Raw genomic sequence first — 19613 nt, 5'->3', positions numbered from 1 at the left:
ACACACACACACACACACACACACACACCCTGATTAATTATATCTTTTAATTTCCCTAAAATTTATCATAATTATAAGAAATCTATAGACAAAATCCTGTTTTGTGCAATAAATGTTTCTGAAAAGTTTGGCTGAAAAGGGTGTTTGCAAACTGGATCCTGTCAAACACATTAGGATGTCTTATTTTTGAAAAGACCACTTCCAATTAAACTAGCATTGATTGTTATTAAAAACAATCTCTTTCCACTGTATACAAAGTTCTAGATTTCTGGAGGAATGCTCCCTTTGAAACAAGGCTTGCCATAGCCACATGCATGCACACAACTTCCTCTGTCCTGTGCCTTATTTACCAGCCATCACTGGCCCTGATTCCTGTCCTCAGGTTTACCCCTAGTGTCAGAGACTTGATATTTCCTGCTGTTCCCCTGGTTTATAAGTCAGCCCATTCCAGGACCATGGCTTGGGCCTTGATCATCCTCTTAAATCCTGCCCAGAACTCCTTTCCCTCTTTTTGGCTTTGCTGTTTCTCTGTTGGACATGACTGTTTAAAGGGATCCTGTCCTCTCATGCATCCTGAGCTGACTCTTCAGTCCACCTACCCTCCCCATCCCCTACTCCTTTGCCACCTCGGCTCAATTTATTTGTTTTTTAAGCCTGGGTTTTTATGTATTTCATTTTTTTTTCAAAGTTGAAATCACTGAACTTATTTATGAAGGGTCTTCAGCTGTTTGTGGAAAAAAAATGAAACAAATCAAAATAAGAGAGTAGGAACATAGCCAAGGTTCCAGCTGTCTCCAGTCACTCAGGCCTACTGAATCAGACACTCTGGGTTTGAGTTTAACCCTCTGTATTTAGTAAGTCCTCCGGGGGGTGAGTTCATGCACACTAAAGTTGAAGAACTACTACTCCAAAAGCAAAGAGGGGGTATCTCATTAAGTCTATATTATTGACAAAGAAGGATGTCTAAGATATTCTGTATAATAAAACTATAGGTAAAGTGTAATTTTAAAAAAGGTTAGAAGTGTTTTTCCACATGGAAATGTCTAGTAGGTTATGCAATAAACTGTTGAAGTGGTTAACCCAGGGGAAATTCATTTTCCTTTTTCTTTATGGATATCTGTGTTTTTAATCTGTAAGTATATACTATTTTTAAATTTTAAAAGATGGTTAATCTAAGCATCCTTCACTCCTCTCTGACAACATTTGCAGATAAAAGTTAACTCAGTCCCAGGAGACTTCAGTGTCTGGACTAATCAAGCTTTGTGCTGCTTAGGGAATTCCAGAGGAAGTGGGGTAGAGATAGTGCTCAGTGCTCCATGACTCAATCAGTGCTTCTAGGGAAAGCTGCTGTACCAGGAAATGACAGGTCAGAAAGCCTGAGAGATGCTGCCTTTCTTAAACAGGCCAACTTCTAAAAAGGGATGGTGGGGCTCCAAGGGAAAACAGAACAGACTAAAAACCTAAGGGTTTGCTTGGAAGACACCAATTTATTGCTGGGAAATTGTCTTTGTTGCAGAAATTCTGTTTTAAGTGCCTCACTTTTCACCACCCCCCACGTTGTGATCTGGCAGTCGTTCCATCATTATATCACGCTGCAGACTAACGTAGTCCTTCTTCAAGCTGGCTCCAGGTAGATACAGCATATGCATATGACAGACTAAAAGGAGGCTTAAAAATAAAACTGGTTGGTGGAAAATAATCCATGGCCAGATAAAGAAGATAAAAGAGAGGTGAGTGTGTATAAACGTATCCAAGATCAAGGGAGATCCTAACAAATACCCTTCAGCTTATGGTGCATCATGGGAAAATCCTGAGGCTTCCATGGTTGCTCTCATGGGACCACTCAATTCTTTCACCTCTGGCAAGTTTCCCACCAGAAGTATTATGCATATTCATAGAGGCTCGCAAAGCACTTTACCTGTATTCATCATCACGTACAGAAGCCACTCAGTGTAATTGTACATATCCTCTCCATCTTCACTGCCTAAAAGCATGTGGATGTGGCAGAAACAAAACATACAGTAGAGCTGTTGTCCCAGAAACCAGAGAAACTTGCTTAAAAAAAGCAGCTTTCAGTAGTCTTTAATAATTAATTTATTCATCTTCACTAAAGGAAAACTACTTACACCAGGGATCTTTTTTACGACCTAAGAAAAGTAATAAATGTTATCCCTGGAACCCTAACCACACCAGAAGACAAAAAAAATTACTAATGTCCCAATACTTTCAATGCTGTATGAAGAGAAAATGATCGGGTAATTGGTGACTATGGCCAACTTTTGAAGAGACTGTCATTTTCTGTGGCTCTGCTTCATATAGTATTTCAGAGTAGGAAACAGAGGCACACGTGAACATATGGTAGCAAGGAGATGAAGGCTTGGTCTGCAGCATGATATAAAAGATAGAGCACAGGCCTGGAGTCAGAGTTCGAATCCAGCTCTAAATTATACTAGATTTGGGGCAAATGACCCCACCTGTCTGAGCCTCCGTGTCCTTCTCAATAATATGGAAATAATAAACTACTTTATAGAGTTGCTAAAGTAATCACAAGTATGCAAGAGGGGAGGTGGAATAAGGAGTTAGTGTTTAAGGGGCACAGTTTCAGTCTGAGATAATAGAGTTCTGGAGATGGATGGTAGTGATAGTCACACAACAGTGTGAATGCACTTAATGCCACTGAACTGTATACTTAAAAACAGTTAAAAAGGTAAATTTCATTATGTAGATTTTACCATTATTATTTTTAAAAATATGTAAGGCTCCTAGCACAGTGCCTGGCTCTCACTCAGTATGTGTTCAAGAAATGCTAGTCTTATTCCACTTATAAATAACTTTAAATGAAAGAAGAAAAGGAGATGTGAAAAGTCAAACAATCATGCTCCTTTCCCAATTTAACTGTGAGCGGCTCTGACTCTCAGGCTGAGCCAGCTGGCACCCCTATCAGGTAGTGTGCTACAGTAAGTATCTGGGCAGGAGAAGAGAGGCTGTGTTAGTCATAATCCCTCCAGCATGTTCAGTTCCCAGTTCACCCCCACCCTGGTATGGCATCTCCCAGAATATCAATCCTACAGTCCCAGCGTCTTGCAAAGAAAGCTGGGAAGTTTAAACCATTTCCCAGACCAGGCTCCAGGTCATGAGGACAAAAGCATTCGCAATGACAGCTGGCTCCTGTAAGTTGGGGAGAGACAAACTGCTAATGCTGAACACCAACTGGATGGGTCTGGAGCCTGTTCCAGTCCCCAGCATTAAGCTGATCAGTATCTCAGATGCCTTTGGCTGAATTTAATGGACACAGAGGACAATAGTCTCAAAGGCCTGGTAAAAGAAAATTAAAAATGCACTTGTCTGCAGTTCAGGAAAAACAATTAATGATTATGTGTTGTACTAGTAAGCCAGAAAGTACAGAAAGGGAAAATAGATGACTTATCTCTAGGCATATTAGCACACTGCTTTTGATGGGCAGGCTTAATTAAATCTTGATGCAGTGTTCTTTTTTTTCTCTCTCTCAAATATATTTTTATTGATTTCAGAAAGAAAGGGAGAAGGTGAGAGAGATAGAAACATCAATGATGAGAGAGAATCATTGACCAGCTGCCTCCTGCACACTCCACACTGGGGATTGAACTTATAACATGGACATGTGCCCGACTGGGTTCATAAGTCGATGCTCAACTCCTGAGCCATGCTGGCTGGGCTTGATGCAGTGTTCTGATAGATGACTGTTAACAACCCTCAAACTTAGCTCAAGGAGAATGAAATACAAGTTTCCCTATTCCTATGAAACTTTTGTAAGCTGAAATGGTGTAAAGCAAAGACACATTTACCATTCATTTACATGGAAAATATTTTTAGGGTTTCCAGACCCCAAAATATCACGTACCAAATCATGCTAAATATGCGTACCAGTTTTATGCTAAATGAAACACCCTTAGGAGCTCTCTGAGGCTTTTCTGATATCTTAGGACACATCTTGCTAACGGATGCACAAAATAAATGGAGATAAAACACAGATGCTCACAGACACAGTCAAAGCTATAGAGGCTGATACTGAGATGCTGAGTGTAACTTCAGGAAAGAGCTTGGCAGGGCCACTTGCTCCTCAGGGTTGTGCTGCCTCTAACAGCTCCTTGCAAAACAAAGGCTGAAGGCTATTTTCGCTTTTCTTCATAAAAGCCATAAAAGTGAAAATTCTCTCCGGATTTCTTTCAGTTAGTGAAAACAGGTACTAATGCAGGTCTTTCATAAAAAGCAAAGTAGCGTAAAGTGAACTTCCAAAAAGTGGGAGATACCCATACTTGGGGTACCAATATTCAATAAATTCCAAACAATACTTACTTTAGGGTCTGAGCTCTTGAACTTTAACCTTTCCACCAATTCTATCATTGCCGCCTTTAATCCGCCTGAGTCTTTGCTCTAGAAAAAAGAAAAGTCGGGTCATTAAACAGCATTTTGTTGCTCTCTCGAACACAATCAGCATTTCATGGGACAATGAAATGGAAAGCAATTTTTTTTTCCTCAGCCAAGAAAATGAAACAACTAGGGGGAGCCGCGTTGCCCCTCTTCCTCTTCTCTAAGGATAAAGAGGGCTGGAACATAAATTGCCCAGTGGCCTGGAATGAAAATTAAATGCAATGTGTACAGGCTGACTCACTGCTTCATCTCAGTGCTCAATTGTGCCAGTGTTCACGTAGGGCTGGGCTCTGCAAAAGAGATTTCCTTCTGAGATGTCTATTTAATGACCTAGTGATTTTTATTTTGAACTTCTACACACTAAATACAGACGTATGTAATATTAAACATTCTTAGAAAAACAAACTCAAAGAAAATGCCCTGAGATATCATTGGAAATGGTATTACAGTGTGCTGGTTGAGTACGGGTTTTTTAGTCAGACAAATGGTTTCAAATTTGGGGTCTGCCATAACTAGTTGACTAACCTCTGCCAAATTACTTGCTTTCTCAAAACCTTCTTCTCCTTCCATAAAATGGGGATAATGAAGCCTCCTATTTGGAGGCTTAATTGAAATGGTGTTTGTAAAGGTATTAGCACAGTATGTGGCACACAGTAAGTGCCCAATGAATGTCACCTACTACTATTACTGTTATTCCAATAAAAATGTAATGTAAGCCGCAACACAAGCCATGCATGTAATTTTAAGTTTTCTAGTAGCCACAAAAATAAAGTGAAATTAAGTTTAATATATTTAATTTAACTCAGTATATCCAAAATATTATCATTGCAACATGCAATTTCAACATGAGGTATTCAGATATTTTTTTTCATACTAGGTCTTTGAAATCTAGGGTGTATTTCATACTTACAGCCCAATTCAACTTGGACTAGACATATTTTGAGTGCTCCAAAGCGATATATGGCTAGTGACTACTGTATTAGTCAGCACAGATTTAGAGCATACTAGTAGAGATTCTAGAGCCAAAAATTCAAGTCCCAATTCCAGCACTAGTGTGTGACCTTAGGCAAGTAACTTAGCCTCTCTCTTATCTGTAACATTAAGTTAAACACAGTATCTATTTCATAAAGGTTCTAGTAAGATTAAATTAGCTAATATATATCAAGGTTCTTAGAACAGGGCCTGACACATGGTAAATGCAATAGATGTATGAGACTTTTATTATTATTGTCTGTCTTCCTCACAACGTTTTAAATTCCTTAAGAGTAAGCACCACATTTTTTATCTCTGTATGTGTGCCCAGCATCAAGAAGGTATTTAAAAATATCTGCTGAATAAGAGAATGAACATACAAGCTTAAGACATGAATGTCCCAATAATGATACATGTATGCAGCACGATCTAAAACCACATGAATTAGTTTTATTTTCTAATCTCAGCTCCTCTAAGGTATAGGGTAGAATCATCACCCTCATTTTACTAGTGACTAAAAGGAACCATGAAGAAGTAAAATGGTTACCATTTTTATGGAGCAGGGGGAAAAATAAAGAAGTACAATATAAACAAACACTATAAATATCTGTTTCTTAAAATTGTCCTCTGAATCAGTGATATTTGCCAAATATGCAGAACCAACTCCAATTCCTCCAAAACAGGAAATAAGCACCTCGTAAGAACCCATCATATAGATTAAAATAGACTACAGGCTAAATTTTTTTCCCCATGTAACCTCCTTTCTCTCCCAAACCTATATAGAAACAATCTGATGTAACATGACTAAGGCAGATACCCACTTTAGATGTACGCTCCAAACACACCTTCGTTGACATTCCCATTTTAGCTGTGGTTCTAAAATTTAATAATATGTATGTTTAAAATGACGATTTACAACTCTCCAAATTTCTTCACCAATTTAAATCTTTCACTTCTGTGGTATCACAGTAGGCAACTGGGAAAGGAATCTGGAGGTCACATACCAGGGAGTGGGTGAGACACAAAGAACCTAAAAATGGGTTAGGTTGCCAGACACAATCTCGCTTTTATGAAATGATCAGACAATGAAGCCTGTCTGGTGATACCATTCCTCTAGCCTGTTTCTCACTGGCTGAACAAGCAGGTCACTTGTCCCTGGAAAGCTCTCTTCTCTCACATCCCAGCTGCCAGAGCCCATTTTAAGCTCCTCAGCAAGAGCCCTGATATATTATGACTTTCCCCCTGGCTCTAGAGCACAGACAGGAATGTGTGAAACTGTGCCTTAAAAGATTCAGAAAGCAAACGGAAGGATGAAGGAATCCCTAAGAAGCAGACAGCCTGTTTGCAGGCAGATGTGCCTTGTGTGGAGAGATAAGGGAACCCTTAGCTTTCTTTCATAAAAAGACAGTGTGTCAGCAGAATCCTTTCTCCTTTTAACAAAGCATCAGCAGCACTGCCTGCCCAGGGGACAGAGAGGGGAGGCACAGAGACTCTCCCTTCAGGAGATCCACCATTCCACCTCCCCACCCCACTCTCTTTGAGGATTAGTCTCAAAGCTCAATTGGGGTCTATATTGAGCCAGCTATACAAGGTCTCTAACTGGGTGGTGAAAAAACCTTCCCCTGTGGCATTTTTTAACCCATAACATAAGCAGTTGGTCAGAAGAAAGAGGCTCCTCTGGGCAGACCTCTTCCTGACAACTGCAGCGCTGGACTAGAGTACAAATGGAGGACCCTGCCCCCCCCAATCCACCATCCTTCTCTTTCCACACCCCAGTCCTTTCCTGAAGCCCTTTCCTTACGAAGCCTAAACACATTCAAACTAGTACACTTAGGTTCTGGGAATATCCCTCTCAAGTAGTTGCCCTTGACCACCCTGACCTTGAAAAGCACATAGCAGGGGCGGGGTCTAATGGCTTGATCCATCTTCGGGAGGATGAATTAGAAAGAGGCTCTGCAGGTCCTGAAGTAGGCTCAATGTAATTCATCAGCTAATTCCTAGATCCTTGGTATTTGGAGAGTGGTCTAGAAGGCGATGAATATGGCGAAAGAAGGGTCTTCTAAAGCATGGGGTACAGGGCAGGGGCAGAGGGTTGTCTAGGTCTAAGGTGTTTTTTGAGTATGAGTGCCCCAGGGTGGTATCATGTTTTAGTTAATTGTTTGTTTGCAAAGGACAGTCATTAGACAAAAGGGAATGGGAACAGGGGATTGTATCCTCATACTTCCCTTCCCTGGTGGAATAGAACAGCTGCCTCTGAAACCTGTGTTCAAGCTGAGAAGACCAGAATAGTAACAAAAGGCAAGATAATTCTAACCTTGTAGACATTTGGTTCCATAAATGGGCAGATTCTACTATGTCAATTCTTGGGGCAGGCACTGTGAGAGGCAAAGAAGTCAAATTCTCCTGATACTGCTCTTCTTCACCTCCATCCCACACAATGCATTCCAAGAACATGGAATTTAATGTGAGCATATCTTGTTTATGCATATCCTTCCTCCCCTACAAGAGTGTGGAATAAAAAGAGACAAGTGCTATGTTGTGACACCCACCCTACCCCTCGAGTTTGATCAATCTGTAGAGATGTGGGATGCTTCACAAAAGCCAGCTCCTAGGGATGAGTCATAACACCAAGAAAAAACAAAAATACCTTATTCTTTACTCTCCAAAGCACTTTCATATGATTTTCTATTGGTATTTCACACTAAACCTAAAAAGTAGTATATTCTCAATATTTGAGAAAATGGCTGGTGGAAATAATAAATGCCTGCAGGAACCTCCAAATTGCACACACTCCTTCATTGGCATTTCACGGTAACACTACTTCCTAGTGTATTCTCACTTCATAATGGGGGAAATAGTTCTGTGGAAGTCAAACGATGTTCCCAAAATTATAGAGCTAGGAAACAACAAAACAAGGATCAGAAAGATCCAAATGAGAAAGATTAAAAATACAACCGAAGAACTTGGCATCAAGAGTACACAAGAAAATACATAAGGGATTCCTATAAATAAGAAAAAGACAAATGAGCCCAAAAGAAATCCCAACAAAGGGTATGAACATTATAGAAATGTCAAATGGCTAATAAACATATGAAAACATGTTTTTAAAAGCTCAAATTACTTAACATGTCTCATCCATTATACTGAAAAAGTTTTGATTTGATAATATCAAGTGATGTGGGGCTCTGGGTTAACGGGACTTTCATATGTTGCTGATATAAAATGATAAAACTACTCTGAAGTCAAATGCCTAGCAAATCCATTTCTCTCTTTCACCTCTTGAGAAACACTAGCACATGTGTCTAGAAGGCATGGACAAAAATATTTATTGCAGCACTGTTTATAATACTGAAAACATTCTAAGTATCCATCAATAGTGGGTGACTTGCCCTACCCGTGGTCGGCAAACAGCAGCTCACGAGCCACATGCAGCTCTTTGGCCCCTTGAGTGTCGATCTTCCACAAAATACCGGCTCTTCCACAAAATAGCGACTTCTGCGCATGGGCCACAAAGTTTCAATCGCACTGTACATGCGCGCCTGCACGTGGTATTTTGTGGAAGATCCACACTCAAGGGGCCAAAGAGCTGCATGTGGCTCGCGAGCCGCGGTTTGCCGAGCCGCAGTTTGCTGACCACTGCTAGCTGGACTGGCTCAGTGGATAGAGTGTAGGCCTGCAGACTGAAGGGTCCCGGGTTCGATTCCTATCAAGGGCACGTACCTCCCTTGACCAGAAGTTGCAGGCTTCCCGACCCAGGCCCTGGTTGGGGCTCCTGCAGGAGGCAACTAATCCATGTGTTTTTCTCACATTGATATTTCTCTGTATTTCCCTCTCTCTGAAAATCAATGAAAAAATATCCTTGGGTGAAGATAAAAGTTAAAAATAGTGGGTGGCTAAATAAATTACATAATTAACCAATTATAAAATATGATATAGCAAATCAAAATAAAGTAATCTGTATGTACTTGGATACAAGACAAGACATAATGTTGAATTAATTTGCAAAATGCTATATTCATTTTTTTATAAAACCACAAAACTCTTATTTTCTATGGGTGATGTATATATGTACATAAAAAACTAGAAAAGCAATGATTTGAGGAACCAGTATCAGGAATAGTAGTAGGAAGAGTCCTAGACTTACCTAAATGTAAGTCTACAAAGGGAAGGGAGGAGAGAAGGAAGGACAGACCTACAGCTTCTTGGAGTGCTTCTCTCCATGGGTTTGCCCAAGTATAAATACTGGGACTCCATTCCCTCTGCACTGAAAACATATGAACCAGCAGGTAAGAGAGAGAGGTCTTTATCTGGTGTTTATGTATGGATTGCAGGCAGTTTGAAATCCCCAAAATTGTATGCAAAATGTGAAATGTACATGCACTTTCCTAGGGAAAGGATTTAGCTTTCCTCAGAGTCCCCCAAAAGTTTAACCTTCCCAGAGTGAAAAGAATATTGCACAAAGAGAAAGGAGATCCAGGTTCTATTCCTGGTTCCTCCACTAACTGCTGTGTGAGTTTGAATGAGTCATTTTATATCTCTGGGTTTCTGTTTCTCCATCCGTAAATGAGGGAAAAGGGACAAATCAGAACCTATGTATACTAGTATGCAGCCTGCAGCCTACAGAACTTTTTAGGTCTTTAGAGTGTTGTCCCACACAGTATAATGGGAATTTTTAAATTAGTTGCTAATTTAAAAATCAGGAGATATTACATAACAATAAAACGTTCTAGCTTCTTTTGAAAATCAAAGGTATGATTGTACTGGGCTCCCATTCCCACATAGCAGCAATTAGCTGAAGCTGAATAGCAACTATCACTTCAGCCCAGGCCAGCTCTCTCCAATTTGTCATGGTTACCCTGGCTTGCTTCTCTCATTTACATTACTTTTCTCCTCCCTGTAGACATCTGAAGTTGCTATCCCTGGAAGCAGCTCTCTCTGAAGGGCTTTTTGTTTGTTTTACCTTTAAGGGTCCTTGTTTAAACACCAAGAAAGTTGAGATGTCTTTCTTCATAGAGGTTCAGAATATCTCAACACTTGTCTATCCATTCACCCCAAAATACAGAAATAAAATAGCTCATTCTAATGTAAACATCCTTTGAAAATGGGCAAGGGGCAGAAACAAAGTTGCAATATGGTAGGTAAACATGGCATCAGAACAAGAATTATTTCTTGACAACCAGTCTCTGTTTTATTATGGGAGTCAGTCGAGTGCCAATAACCATCTGGGCACCAAAAGAAAAGTCTTGTGTCAGTAGAAATGTAACTGTAAGTCACTTAAATATCCTCAAATGGCTCCTAAGTATTGAATCAATATTACAAAGATTCAGAGGATGCTGAGTTCAGAAAGAATACTGGCTGCCTGTTTTGTTTTTTTCTATCCTTGTGTTGGTACCATATTTAAAAAAAATAAAACAACCTATTACTAGTCAAAATACTCTATAAAATTTCCAGGAAGAAAATTTCAGATAGAAGGGAAAGACTAGTTTTAGAATATTCAAAAAGTGTGTACATATTAAATGCCTTCATACGTCAGGAGAGTGTGTGTACCATTTAGAGAGGTTAAATGTAAGTCGAAATAACTAAGTAAGAATAGAGGCAAAATGAGATGGTGGAAAGAACATGTACTTTAGGATCAGACCTAGATCCATATCCTGGTCTTTCCACTTATTAGCTAAGTGACCATCTGCAAATCTCAACCTCTTTGAGTATCAATTTCCTTATTTGTAAATAAGAATCATAATAACACAGCTGACTGTGGGAATTTTATTGAGATCAACTGAAAAAATAAATGAAAAGCACCTGACCTAAAACCACTCAAAAACTGTTATTATTACTACTAGAGGCCCAGTGCACAAAATCGTGCACAGGTGGGGTCCCTTGGCCTGGCTGGCAATTGGGGCCGATCAGGGCCTTCTCACCCAGTCCCGATCAGGGCAGATCCGGGTGGCCAGCAGGGGTGGGAGGGGGGAGGGACTGAGGAAGGTTGGCTGGCTATGGGAGGTTGGCCGTGGGAGTGTAATGACCACCAGGGGGCAGCTCCTGCATTGAGCATCTACCCCCTGGTGGTCAGTGTGTGTCATAGCGACTGGTCGACCCATCGTTCATCGACTAGTCATAACGATCACTTCGGAATCTCAAAATTCAACAGCAGACAAGAGTTTCCTGACTCTTAGTTTTATAACCTCAGTTGAAGGTTAGCATTTTCATTCTTCACACACATTAAATCAGAATTTACCACTCAACACAGGTTACATCCTGCCAGGGTTCACACAGACCCAAAATACAGAGTGGAGAACAGTAGGGATGCCTATAACATTCCTCCCCATAATTGCCTACTGAAAGAAAATGGAGGCTATTTTCTAACCAGAAAGTAAAGGGAATATTGCCCCTGCCTCCCCTCTGCTTCTATAAAATTTCCAACAGTTCAGAATGTAAAACAGAATTTAAAGAGGACAACCAGCAAGACTTGTGAACCTAAAATTAGGCTTACCAGCTGTGTTTTGGTTAGCTAGTGCATAAGGCACCAGCAGGACACCGAAATATACAGGAGCCTCTTCTCTGAAGACAAGTTTTTCACCAGCCTATCTGCCCACCAGAGTAGAGAAGGCAGAAGGAGCAGAAGGAGAGGGGGCTGAATAGCTTTCACCCAAAGAAACTCAGTATCCAAAACTTCTGCTGCTGCCAGACTAACTGGTCTGGCATTGAACTCAGAATAGAACCTCAGATGGCTCTGTAACAGTAGTAAGAATAAGAGCCACCAACTGCTGAGGGCTTATTATATCACAGGCACTGTGCTCTTCACATGTATGATCTTGATTGTTCCTCACTGTATAACCCAATGAAGAGAAACAATTTTGATACCCATGTTACATATGAGGAAGCTAAGACTCCAAGAGGCTAAGTGAATTATCCAACATGACACAGCTCATAAGTATCAGAATAGGACTCAAACCCATAGACTGCAAAGTAGCCAACTAAAACAAGACTGCTGGGTCATTCATATTCATTCTCCCACTCCTTAGTAACAGAACACAGCTTTTAGCTAGATACACTGTGGCCTGGAGAAAGATTATTTCCCAGCTCCTCTTTCAACACGATAAGTACATGGTACTGAATTCTGGCCAATGAAACATCAGCAGCAATGTGTGCAACTTCTGGGGCTTCTCTTAAAAAAGAGGGGAGTGCCCTTCTTCACTTTCCTATGCCTGCTATCCTGAACTTGAATGTGCTGGCTGGTCCCGCAGCAGTCATCCTGGTCCATTACATCATAAGGATGGCAGAACGGAGCTGGAAAAAGCCTAGATTCTTCATAACCTCGTTGTTCCTCCATACCAGCTTTAGACTGTGTCTATCTCTTTTACACAAGAGAGAAATAAACATCTATCTTGTTTGAGTTGCTGTTATTTTGGATTTTTCCAAATTTTTTCATTATTTTAGATGCAACTGAACTTAATGTAAACATTTATATACTAAATCATATGTAATACTGTCTCTTTGATGCCCTGGAACTAGAGGAGATTATACTTCATAGCATAAATGTACCAAATATTTCATATATATATATATATATATATATATATATATATATATATATATATCTCCATATATATATATATCCAACAGGCCCTGTGCTAGGTGCTGAGAACACAGAGATGGATAACATATAGCCCTAACCTAGCAGAGTTTATAACCACACAGGAAAGAGACATGGAAATGACATTGACAGTATACCGCATTTAGTGCTACAATAAATGTGTACCAGCTGTTGTTATGGGAACACAGAAGAAGTTTACCTAATAGTCTGTATCTACTAGTAAAATCCTATCTTTGAAGGAGCACCTCCAACACCATCACCTCCAAGAAATCTTTGCTGATTCCATGCCTCCAGCAGAAATTAATTTCTCTGAGTCCACATAACATACTGTTTGTATCTTTCCTATAAGACTATGTATAAGCTTTCTGATGTTAGGAACCACTTATTATTATTCTCAATAGTTCATACATCTCACCATAGTACTCAAAAATTATTCAAATAAATAAAATTAACTTAAAAATATCAGTCTTTGACACTAAGTTAACTACATGCTATAGTTTCAACATATTACAATGAATGTTTTTCTCTAATAGTCTGTTTAAGTTAAAAGCAAATTACTCTGCTACCTGCCAAAAAACTAGCTAAACACATCTGAAGTGAGTTTTATAATTAAATGTTCAACAAGAATAATCTAGCACATTATAATGTATATCAGAGTCACTGCCCATATGGTTATTTGCCATAAACTATGGATTGAGCCTTTAGTATATTTGGAGAATTATGTTTGGTTGGTTGGTTTTATTTTTTAATTCTTGATTCATTTTTGATATCTGAAAAGGGCATCAATGTTGATTTCTTCCCAATGCCATGCTGACTTGATCCCAGTAATACTAATAGACATACGCCAAAGACAAAAACACACCAGGGCCAGAGTTCTGTGTTTCTCTCGTCCCATTCTCACCTCTACTCCACATATCAAGACTAAAGGTTTTGGGCTATCCATTCTTTGTGGCCATAGGATCCTGGTACAGAAGTCATCAGAGCAAAAATTGGTGAAATTCTAATAAAGTCTATAGTTTTGTTAGTAATACTGTTCCAATGTTAAGATAAGCAGAGTACAGTAAGCAGCTTTTGAACCCAGGACATTAACAGATTGAAAGAAACTGTGCTGAGCATTTATTTGATTAGGAGTCGAAAGTTAGGCAGGTGAGCAGAAAGTAACTGAAAGCAAAGCCTATGGCATTTGGGACATTTAAAGAAGACCCTTTCCATACAGATTTGGAATCTTCCCAACCCTGCCAAAGAGTAAAGCCACAGAGTAAAGGCAAACCAAAGGGAACTTGTCACTACCTGACCCTCCAAAGGGGACTGTGGGGAGTGTTGCCTTGGAGCTGAACAAAATGGGTTGATGGGTGGCTTGGGTTGGGATGAAAGAAAATTCTTAAAGAGGCTGTAAACTTTGGAAGACATTTCCTGAAAATTGGTCTCAAGCAACTTAGTTTAAGGAGATTCTAAATAAGTTATACTTTCAAGCTTTAGCGGAAGCAAACTGAAATCCTCCTTCAAATACAGTTTCATGCCAAGACTTGGAAAATCCCAACAAATAATGTTTTAAAGGCAATGAGAAGCTATGCCGTCAAACATAATGAACAAAAAGAAATAAAGGAACAAGAAAAACACCATCAAAAACAATAATAGAGACCTAAAAAGTCTTCACCTACTGAAAACATCACTGATTATAAATGAATACGCTTACTTTATTCTTAAAGGAATAAAGAGGATAGCTGCAGTATGAACAAAAGATAATAGAATATGATTCACATATTTGTACTAATACATTTGGAAATTTAGATAAAATAAACAACTCTTGGGAAAATAACATTAAAATTGACTTAAGGAAAATAGACAACTTGGGCAAAACTATAACCATTAAATAGAATCATAGCCAAAAATACTATACAAAACAAAACAAAATTCTTTCTCCTGTCCTCCCTCTCACTCCTCCCCTAAACCCTCTGTCTTTTCAAGTCCAGAAGGCTTCCATGGTCGTTTAATATAACAGGACTCAAACCCATAGACTGCAGAGTAGCCAACTACCAATCACTCTAGGAAAAAATATTCCAATCTTATACAAACACTTCCAGAGCATTAAAAGAGAAAGAAAAAGAAAACATGTGAGAAGCAAACAACTTAACTCATATTATGAAGCCAGCATAACCTTGATAGTAAAATCTCATGAGGACAGTAAAAGAAACTTATGAGTAAATTTCTCCCATAAATATAAATTAAAAACCTACACAAATTATTAATAAACCAAACTCAAAAATGTAAGGACACTTCATCATGACCAAGTTGGGTTTGCTCTAGAAATACAAGGTTGCTCTAATTATACAATATAATAATAATGACACAAAGGGATGGAAATGAGACCATATATATGCCTATACCTGTATTTGCTAAAAGAAGCACTTGAAAGATAAAGCAAAAAATTTTAATGAAAGTGGGAAACCAGGTGAAAGGGGCAAAGGTGAAAGATAGGCTTTTGAGACATGTAAATATATCACTGATTTTTAAATTTAATAGTAAATCAGTTAATGTAATTAATCACATTAACATAGTAAGTGTAAAATCACATGTATACCCTAATAGATACAGAAAAAGTATTTGATAAAACTTAGAGTCCATTCAGTATTAAAGAAAACTCTTTAATAAATTAGGATAGAAGGGAGATTTCTTAATCTGATAAAATATATATGTAAACAAAAAAACAAACTACTATCACATTATTTGTGAAATGTTGTAAGTCATCCCTCAATTAGGAACAAAGCCAGAATAACCACTATCACTTATATTAAACATTATACTTCAGGTCTTACCCAGGGCAGTAAGGCAAGAAAAACAACAACAGGTATAAGGATTAAAAAGAAACAAAAACTGTCCCTCTTTGCAAATAACATTATCATCTAGGCAGAATGAACCTATAGATTAATTACTATAATATGTAAAGGAATTTAAGAAGATACCTTAATATAAAAATTCATATGTAAAAGTTAATCATACTCCTATATACAAACAATTAGAAAACAAAAATTAAAAACATTTTTTACAATACTGTAAAATTGTAAGTAACCAGGAATATTTTTCACAATGACGTAAAGGATCTTTCAGAAAAAAATTATAAAACTTTATTGTAAGGCAATAAAAACACCTAAATAAATAGATTAGAAAACTTCACGTTGTTATGATATTAATTCTTCATGTATTGGTTTATAAATTAAATACGATACAGAAAACATCCTGCAGGCTTATTTTATATAACTTTATAGTATGAGTCTAAGAAATGTAAATGGCCAGACTGGATAAGACACTCTCCAAGAAGAACAAAGTGGAAGAACTTGCCCTACCACATATTAACACATGTTTCAAAGTGATAATAACTGAGAAAACTTGTTGTTCACACACGGACATACTAATAGATCAATAGTACAGAATAAAAAGGCCAAGAAACACATTCACACACATTTGGGCACTTGATAAATGACAAGTGGCATAGCAGATCAGTGTAGAAAGGATAGGATTTTCAATAAATACTGCTAGTGCAGCTGGCTATCTGTATGTGGGAGAGGAGAATGAAATTGAGCCCCTACCTCCACTACACAAAAATCAATACTAAGTTGAACAAAGCACAAAAAGCACTAACAATAAAGAAAATTATTGATGAAAATTCTATTACATTAAAATAAACAACTTCATTCAAGGCACAAATTTTTAAAAAGAAAAAGAGAAAACAGAGTATATAAGAAGATACTTGCAACTCATATATATAAACAACAAATAAGTCAGAAATAAACATGTAAAACTTCTATAAATTAATGAGGAAAAGATAGATAAACCAATAGAAAGGACCTGAATGGACACTTCAAAAGAAGAAATACAAGATATTCAGTCATCAGTGATCAGAGGAATGCAAATTTAAACCACAAGAAGATATTACATATCCACAAGATTGACAAAAATTAAAAATTCTGTAATAGCAACTGTTCCTGAGGATACAGAGCAAGATCTCTCAAGCACTCTTCATGGCAATGGAAATTGGTACAACCACTTTGGAAACTATTTGGCAGCATCTAGTAATGTTAAAGACTAGAGGCCCGGTGCATGGATTCGTGCACCAGTGGGGTCCCTTGGCCTGGCCTGCGGGGATGGGGCCGAAACCAGCAGCCTGACATCCTCTGAGGGGTCCCGGAGTGCGAGAGGGCACAGGCAGGCGAAGGGACCACCCCCCCCCACCCCCAATCAGTCTGTTCCATGTTTCCATGTCTATGCATTGAGCGTTTGCCCCCTGGTGGTCAGTGTGTGTCATAGCTACCGGTCTAACAGTTGCTTAGGCTTTTATATATATAGATATTCATAGTCTATGACCCAACAATCACAGTCTTAGGTTTATATTTCACTTAACTGTATGCAGATGGGTGCTGGGAGACATGAACAAGATTATTTATACCAACATTTATGATGGCCAGAAGCTCCAGAATTTGGAAATTAAATATTCATTGTAATTATTTTTAAAATACATTTTTATTGATTTCAGAGAGGAAGGGAGAGGGAGAGAGAGAGATAGAAACATCAACGATGAGAGATGCTCGCCCCACACTGGGGATCCACCCCCACCACCCGGGCATGTGCCCTGACTGGGAATCCAACCATGACCTCCTGGTTCATAGGTTGATGCTCAACCACTGAGCCATGCCAGCTGGACTCAAATGTTTATTATTGACAGAATAGGTAAGTTGTGGCATGTTTATTATTGACAGAATAGGTAAGTTGTGGCATATTCATAAAATGAAATTCTATACAACAATGAAAATAAACAAATAAGATTCACCTGCTAGATGAATCTTAAACACAATGACATATTATACCCACTGTGCCAAGTTCAAGTAAGTTCAGGAATGCATACATATGTGGTAAAAGTATAAAAAATAAGCAAGGAAATTATCACTGTAAAAGTCAGGATAATGGTTACTAAGTGGGCAATGGTTATAACTGGAAAAGGGCACAGGGCTTTAACACTGCTAATATTCTATTCTTAATCACTTTAAAATTACTTGACAGACTGTGCATGTAGTTTTACACATTTTGAGTGTGTATTTTCCATTAAAAAAATGAAAATTTTAATGCAAGGATTTTCATTATACAGTATGTATCTCAGTGCCAGCAATGTGACTTATGGAATTAAAAATCATCAAAGATGACAACATTCACTAATGAAGTGATCACTTAATAAACTGATCACTCCAGCCCTGGCAGAGTAGCTCAGTTGGTCAGTGTGTCGCTGGATACATCATGGTTTTGAGTTCCATCTCCAGTCAGGGCACATACATCAACCAATGAGTGGGTGAATAAGTGGAACAACAATTTGATGTTTCTCTCCCCCCTCCCTTCTTCTCTCTCTCTCTCTCTCTCTCAAATCAATCAACCAATCAATCAGTCAATCAATAAACTGATCACTCCATTCAAACATTCCTCCCTGGTTAATGCCCGTAGTTTCATCGATTGTATAAATCACACTATAAATAAAAGGAAAGTCATTTGAAAGTTCATTCATTCAACAAATATTTAGTAATGTCCACTACTTTCCAAACACTATTCTAGGGGATCAGCAACGCCTTCTTACAAAAGATGGAGGACTCAAGACCCCCCCATTCCCATCCCAATGTTGCCTCCACCCTTTCATCCTCTCTTCCAAACAAGTATCAGACATGAAGAACCTAAAAGGAACTCTGGGCACACACGAAGTGATTATCAAAACCCCAACCCTGGGCGGTGTGGACACTACTTGCTAGGATTCATTTGGCAAAACTCAAGAGCCCTAAGTCAAGGCACCCGTCTCAACAAGGGTGATGCTGTGGGAACAGGCTTAAGTGGGGTCCAATCTCCCCAACACGTGCTTTTTATCTGGGATCCGGAGACCAGAGCCTTCCAATCTTCCAGAAACTGTCTACTAGATGTTGTGAGGACATGCGTTCCTCTCGGGTCGGAGTCCAGAACTTTCACCTGATTCCCTACGGAGTTCCACCCAAAGGGTGACTGAGCTCCCAACTGCTCCCAACAAGCGGAAGAGACAACGTTGCAGGGACGTGATCAAAGCGAATGTGGCCTCAGCGACGCCACCTGCGTTGAAACCCAGGCGCCCTGACCTCTCGGCCTCCGCCCTGAAGACCCAATACTTACTCGTAGCTCTTCGAAGGCTTCGTCCAGGGTGGAGAGCTGGTGGCCCTGGTGGGCCCCGATGACCGGACACAGGACACAGATGAGCCGCTTATCTTCCTGGCAGTAGGTGCTCAAGTCGAGCCCGTGGTCCGGGCACCTCCTCTGGGCCACTCTCTCCGCCTCCATTTCTATCTCCGGGTCAAATTCGCTCTCTGCCTCAGTTTCCCCCTCCGCCTCCGACTCTCCATCTTCGCGGTTGTCTTCCTCCGCCTCGCTCTCTTGCTCGTCCTCCATGTCTTCCTCACTGTCGCCCTCGCTCTCTTCCTCGCTCTCCTCCTCCGTCTCGCTCTCTTCTTCGGAGTCACTGATTTCCCGGGACTCGCTCTCCTCCCCCGCCTCGCTCTCTAGGTCGCCCGCCTCCTCCACCTGGGCCTGCGCGCCCTCCTGCCCCGCGCCTTTCCCCCGGGACCCGGGGAGCCCAGGC

The 19613-nt window shown here is 39.6% G+C and overlaps 1 protein-coding gene across 1 annotated transcript in view; it reads right to left on the bottom strand.

Moving 5' to 3' along the window:
- Window positions 1-19609, bottom strand: part of TRIM44 (tripartite motif containing 44) — a gene marked incomplete at its 5' end in the record, with an annotated part of 83301 nt that extends 63692 nt beyond the window's left edge. Inside the window, 2 exons of the mRNA XM_006103738.2 lie at window positions 4336-4413; window positions 19151-19609. Coding sequence (XP_006103800.2) covers window positions 4336-4413; window positions 19151-19609 — 537 coding nt within the window. The remainder of the gene's footprint in view (window positions 1-4335; window positions 4414-19150) is intronic.
- Between the last annotated feature and the right edge of the window lie 4 nt (window positions 19610-19613).

The sequence above is a fragment of the Myotis lucifugus genome, unplaced genomic scaffold, assembly GCF_000147115.1.
Source record: "Myotis lucifugus unplaced genomic scaffold, Myoluc2.0 scaffold_502, whole genome shotgun sequence".
Taxonomy (NCBI): domain Eukaryota; kingdom Metazoa; phylum Chordata; class Mammalia; order Chiroptera; family Vespertilionidae; genus Myotis; species Myotis lucifugus.
This window is presented reverse-complemented; position numbering and strand designations above follow the sequence as displayed.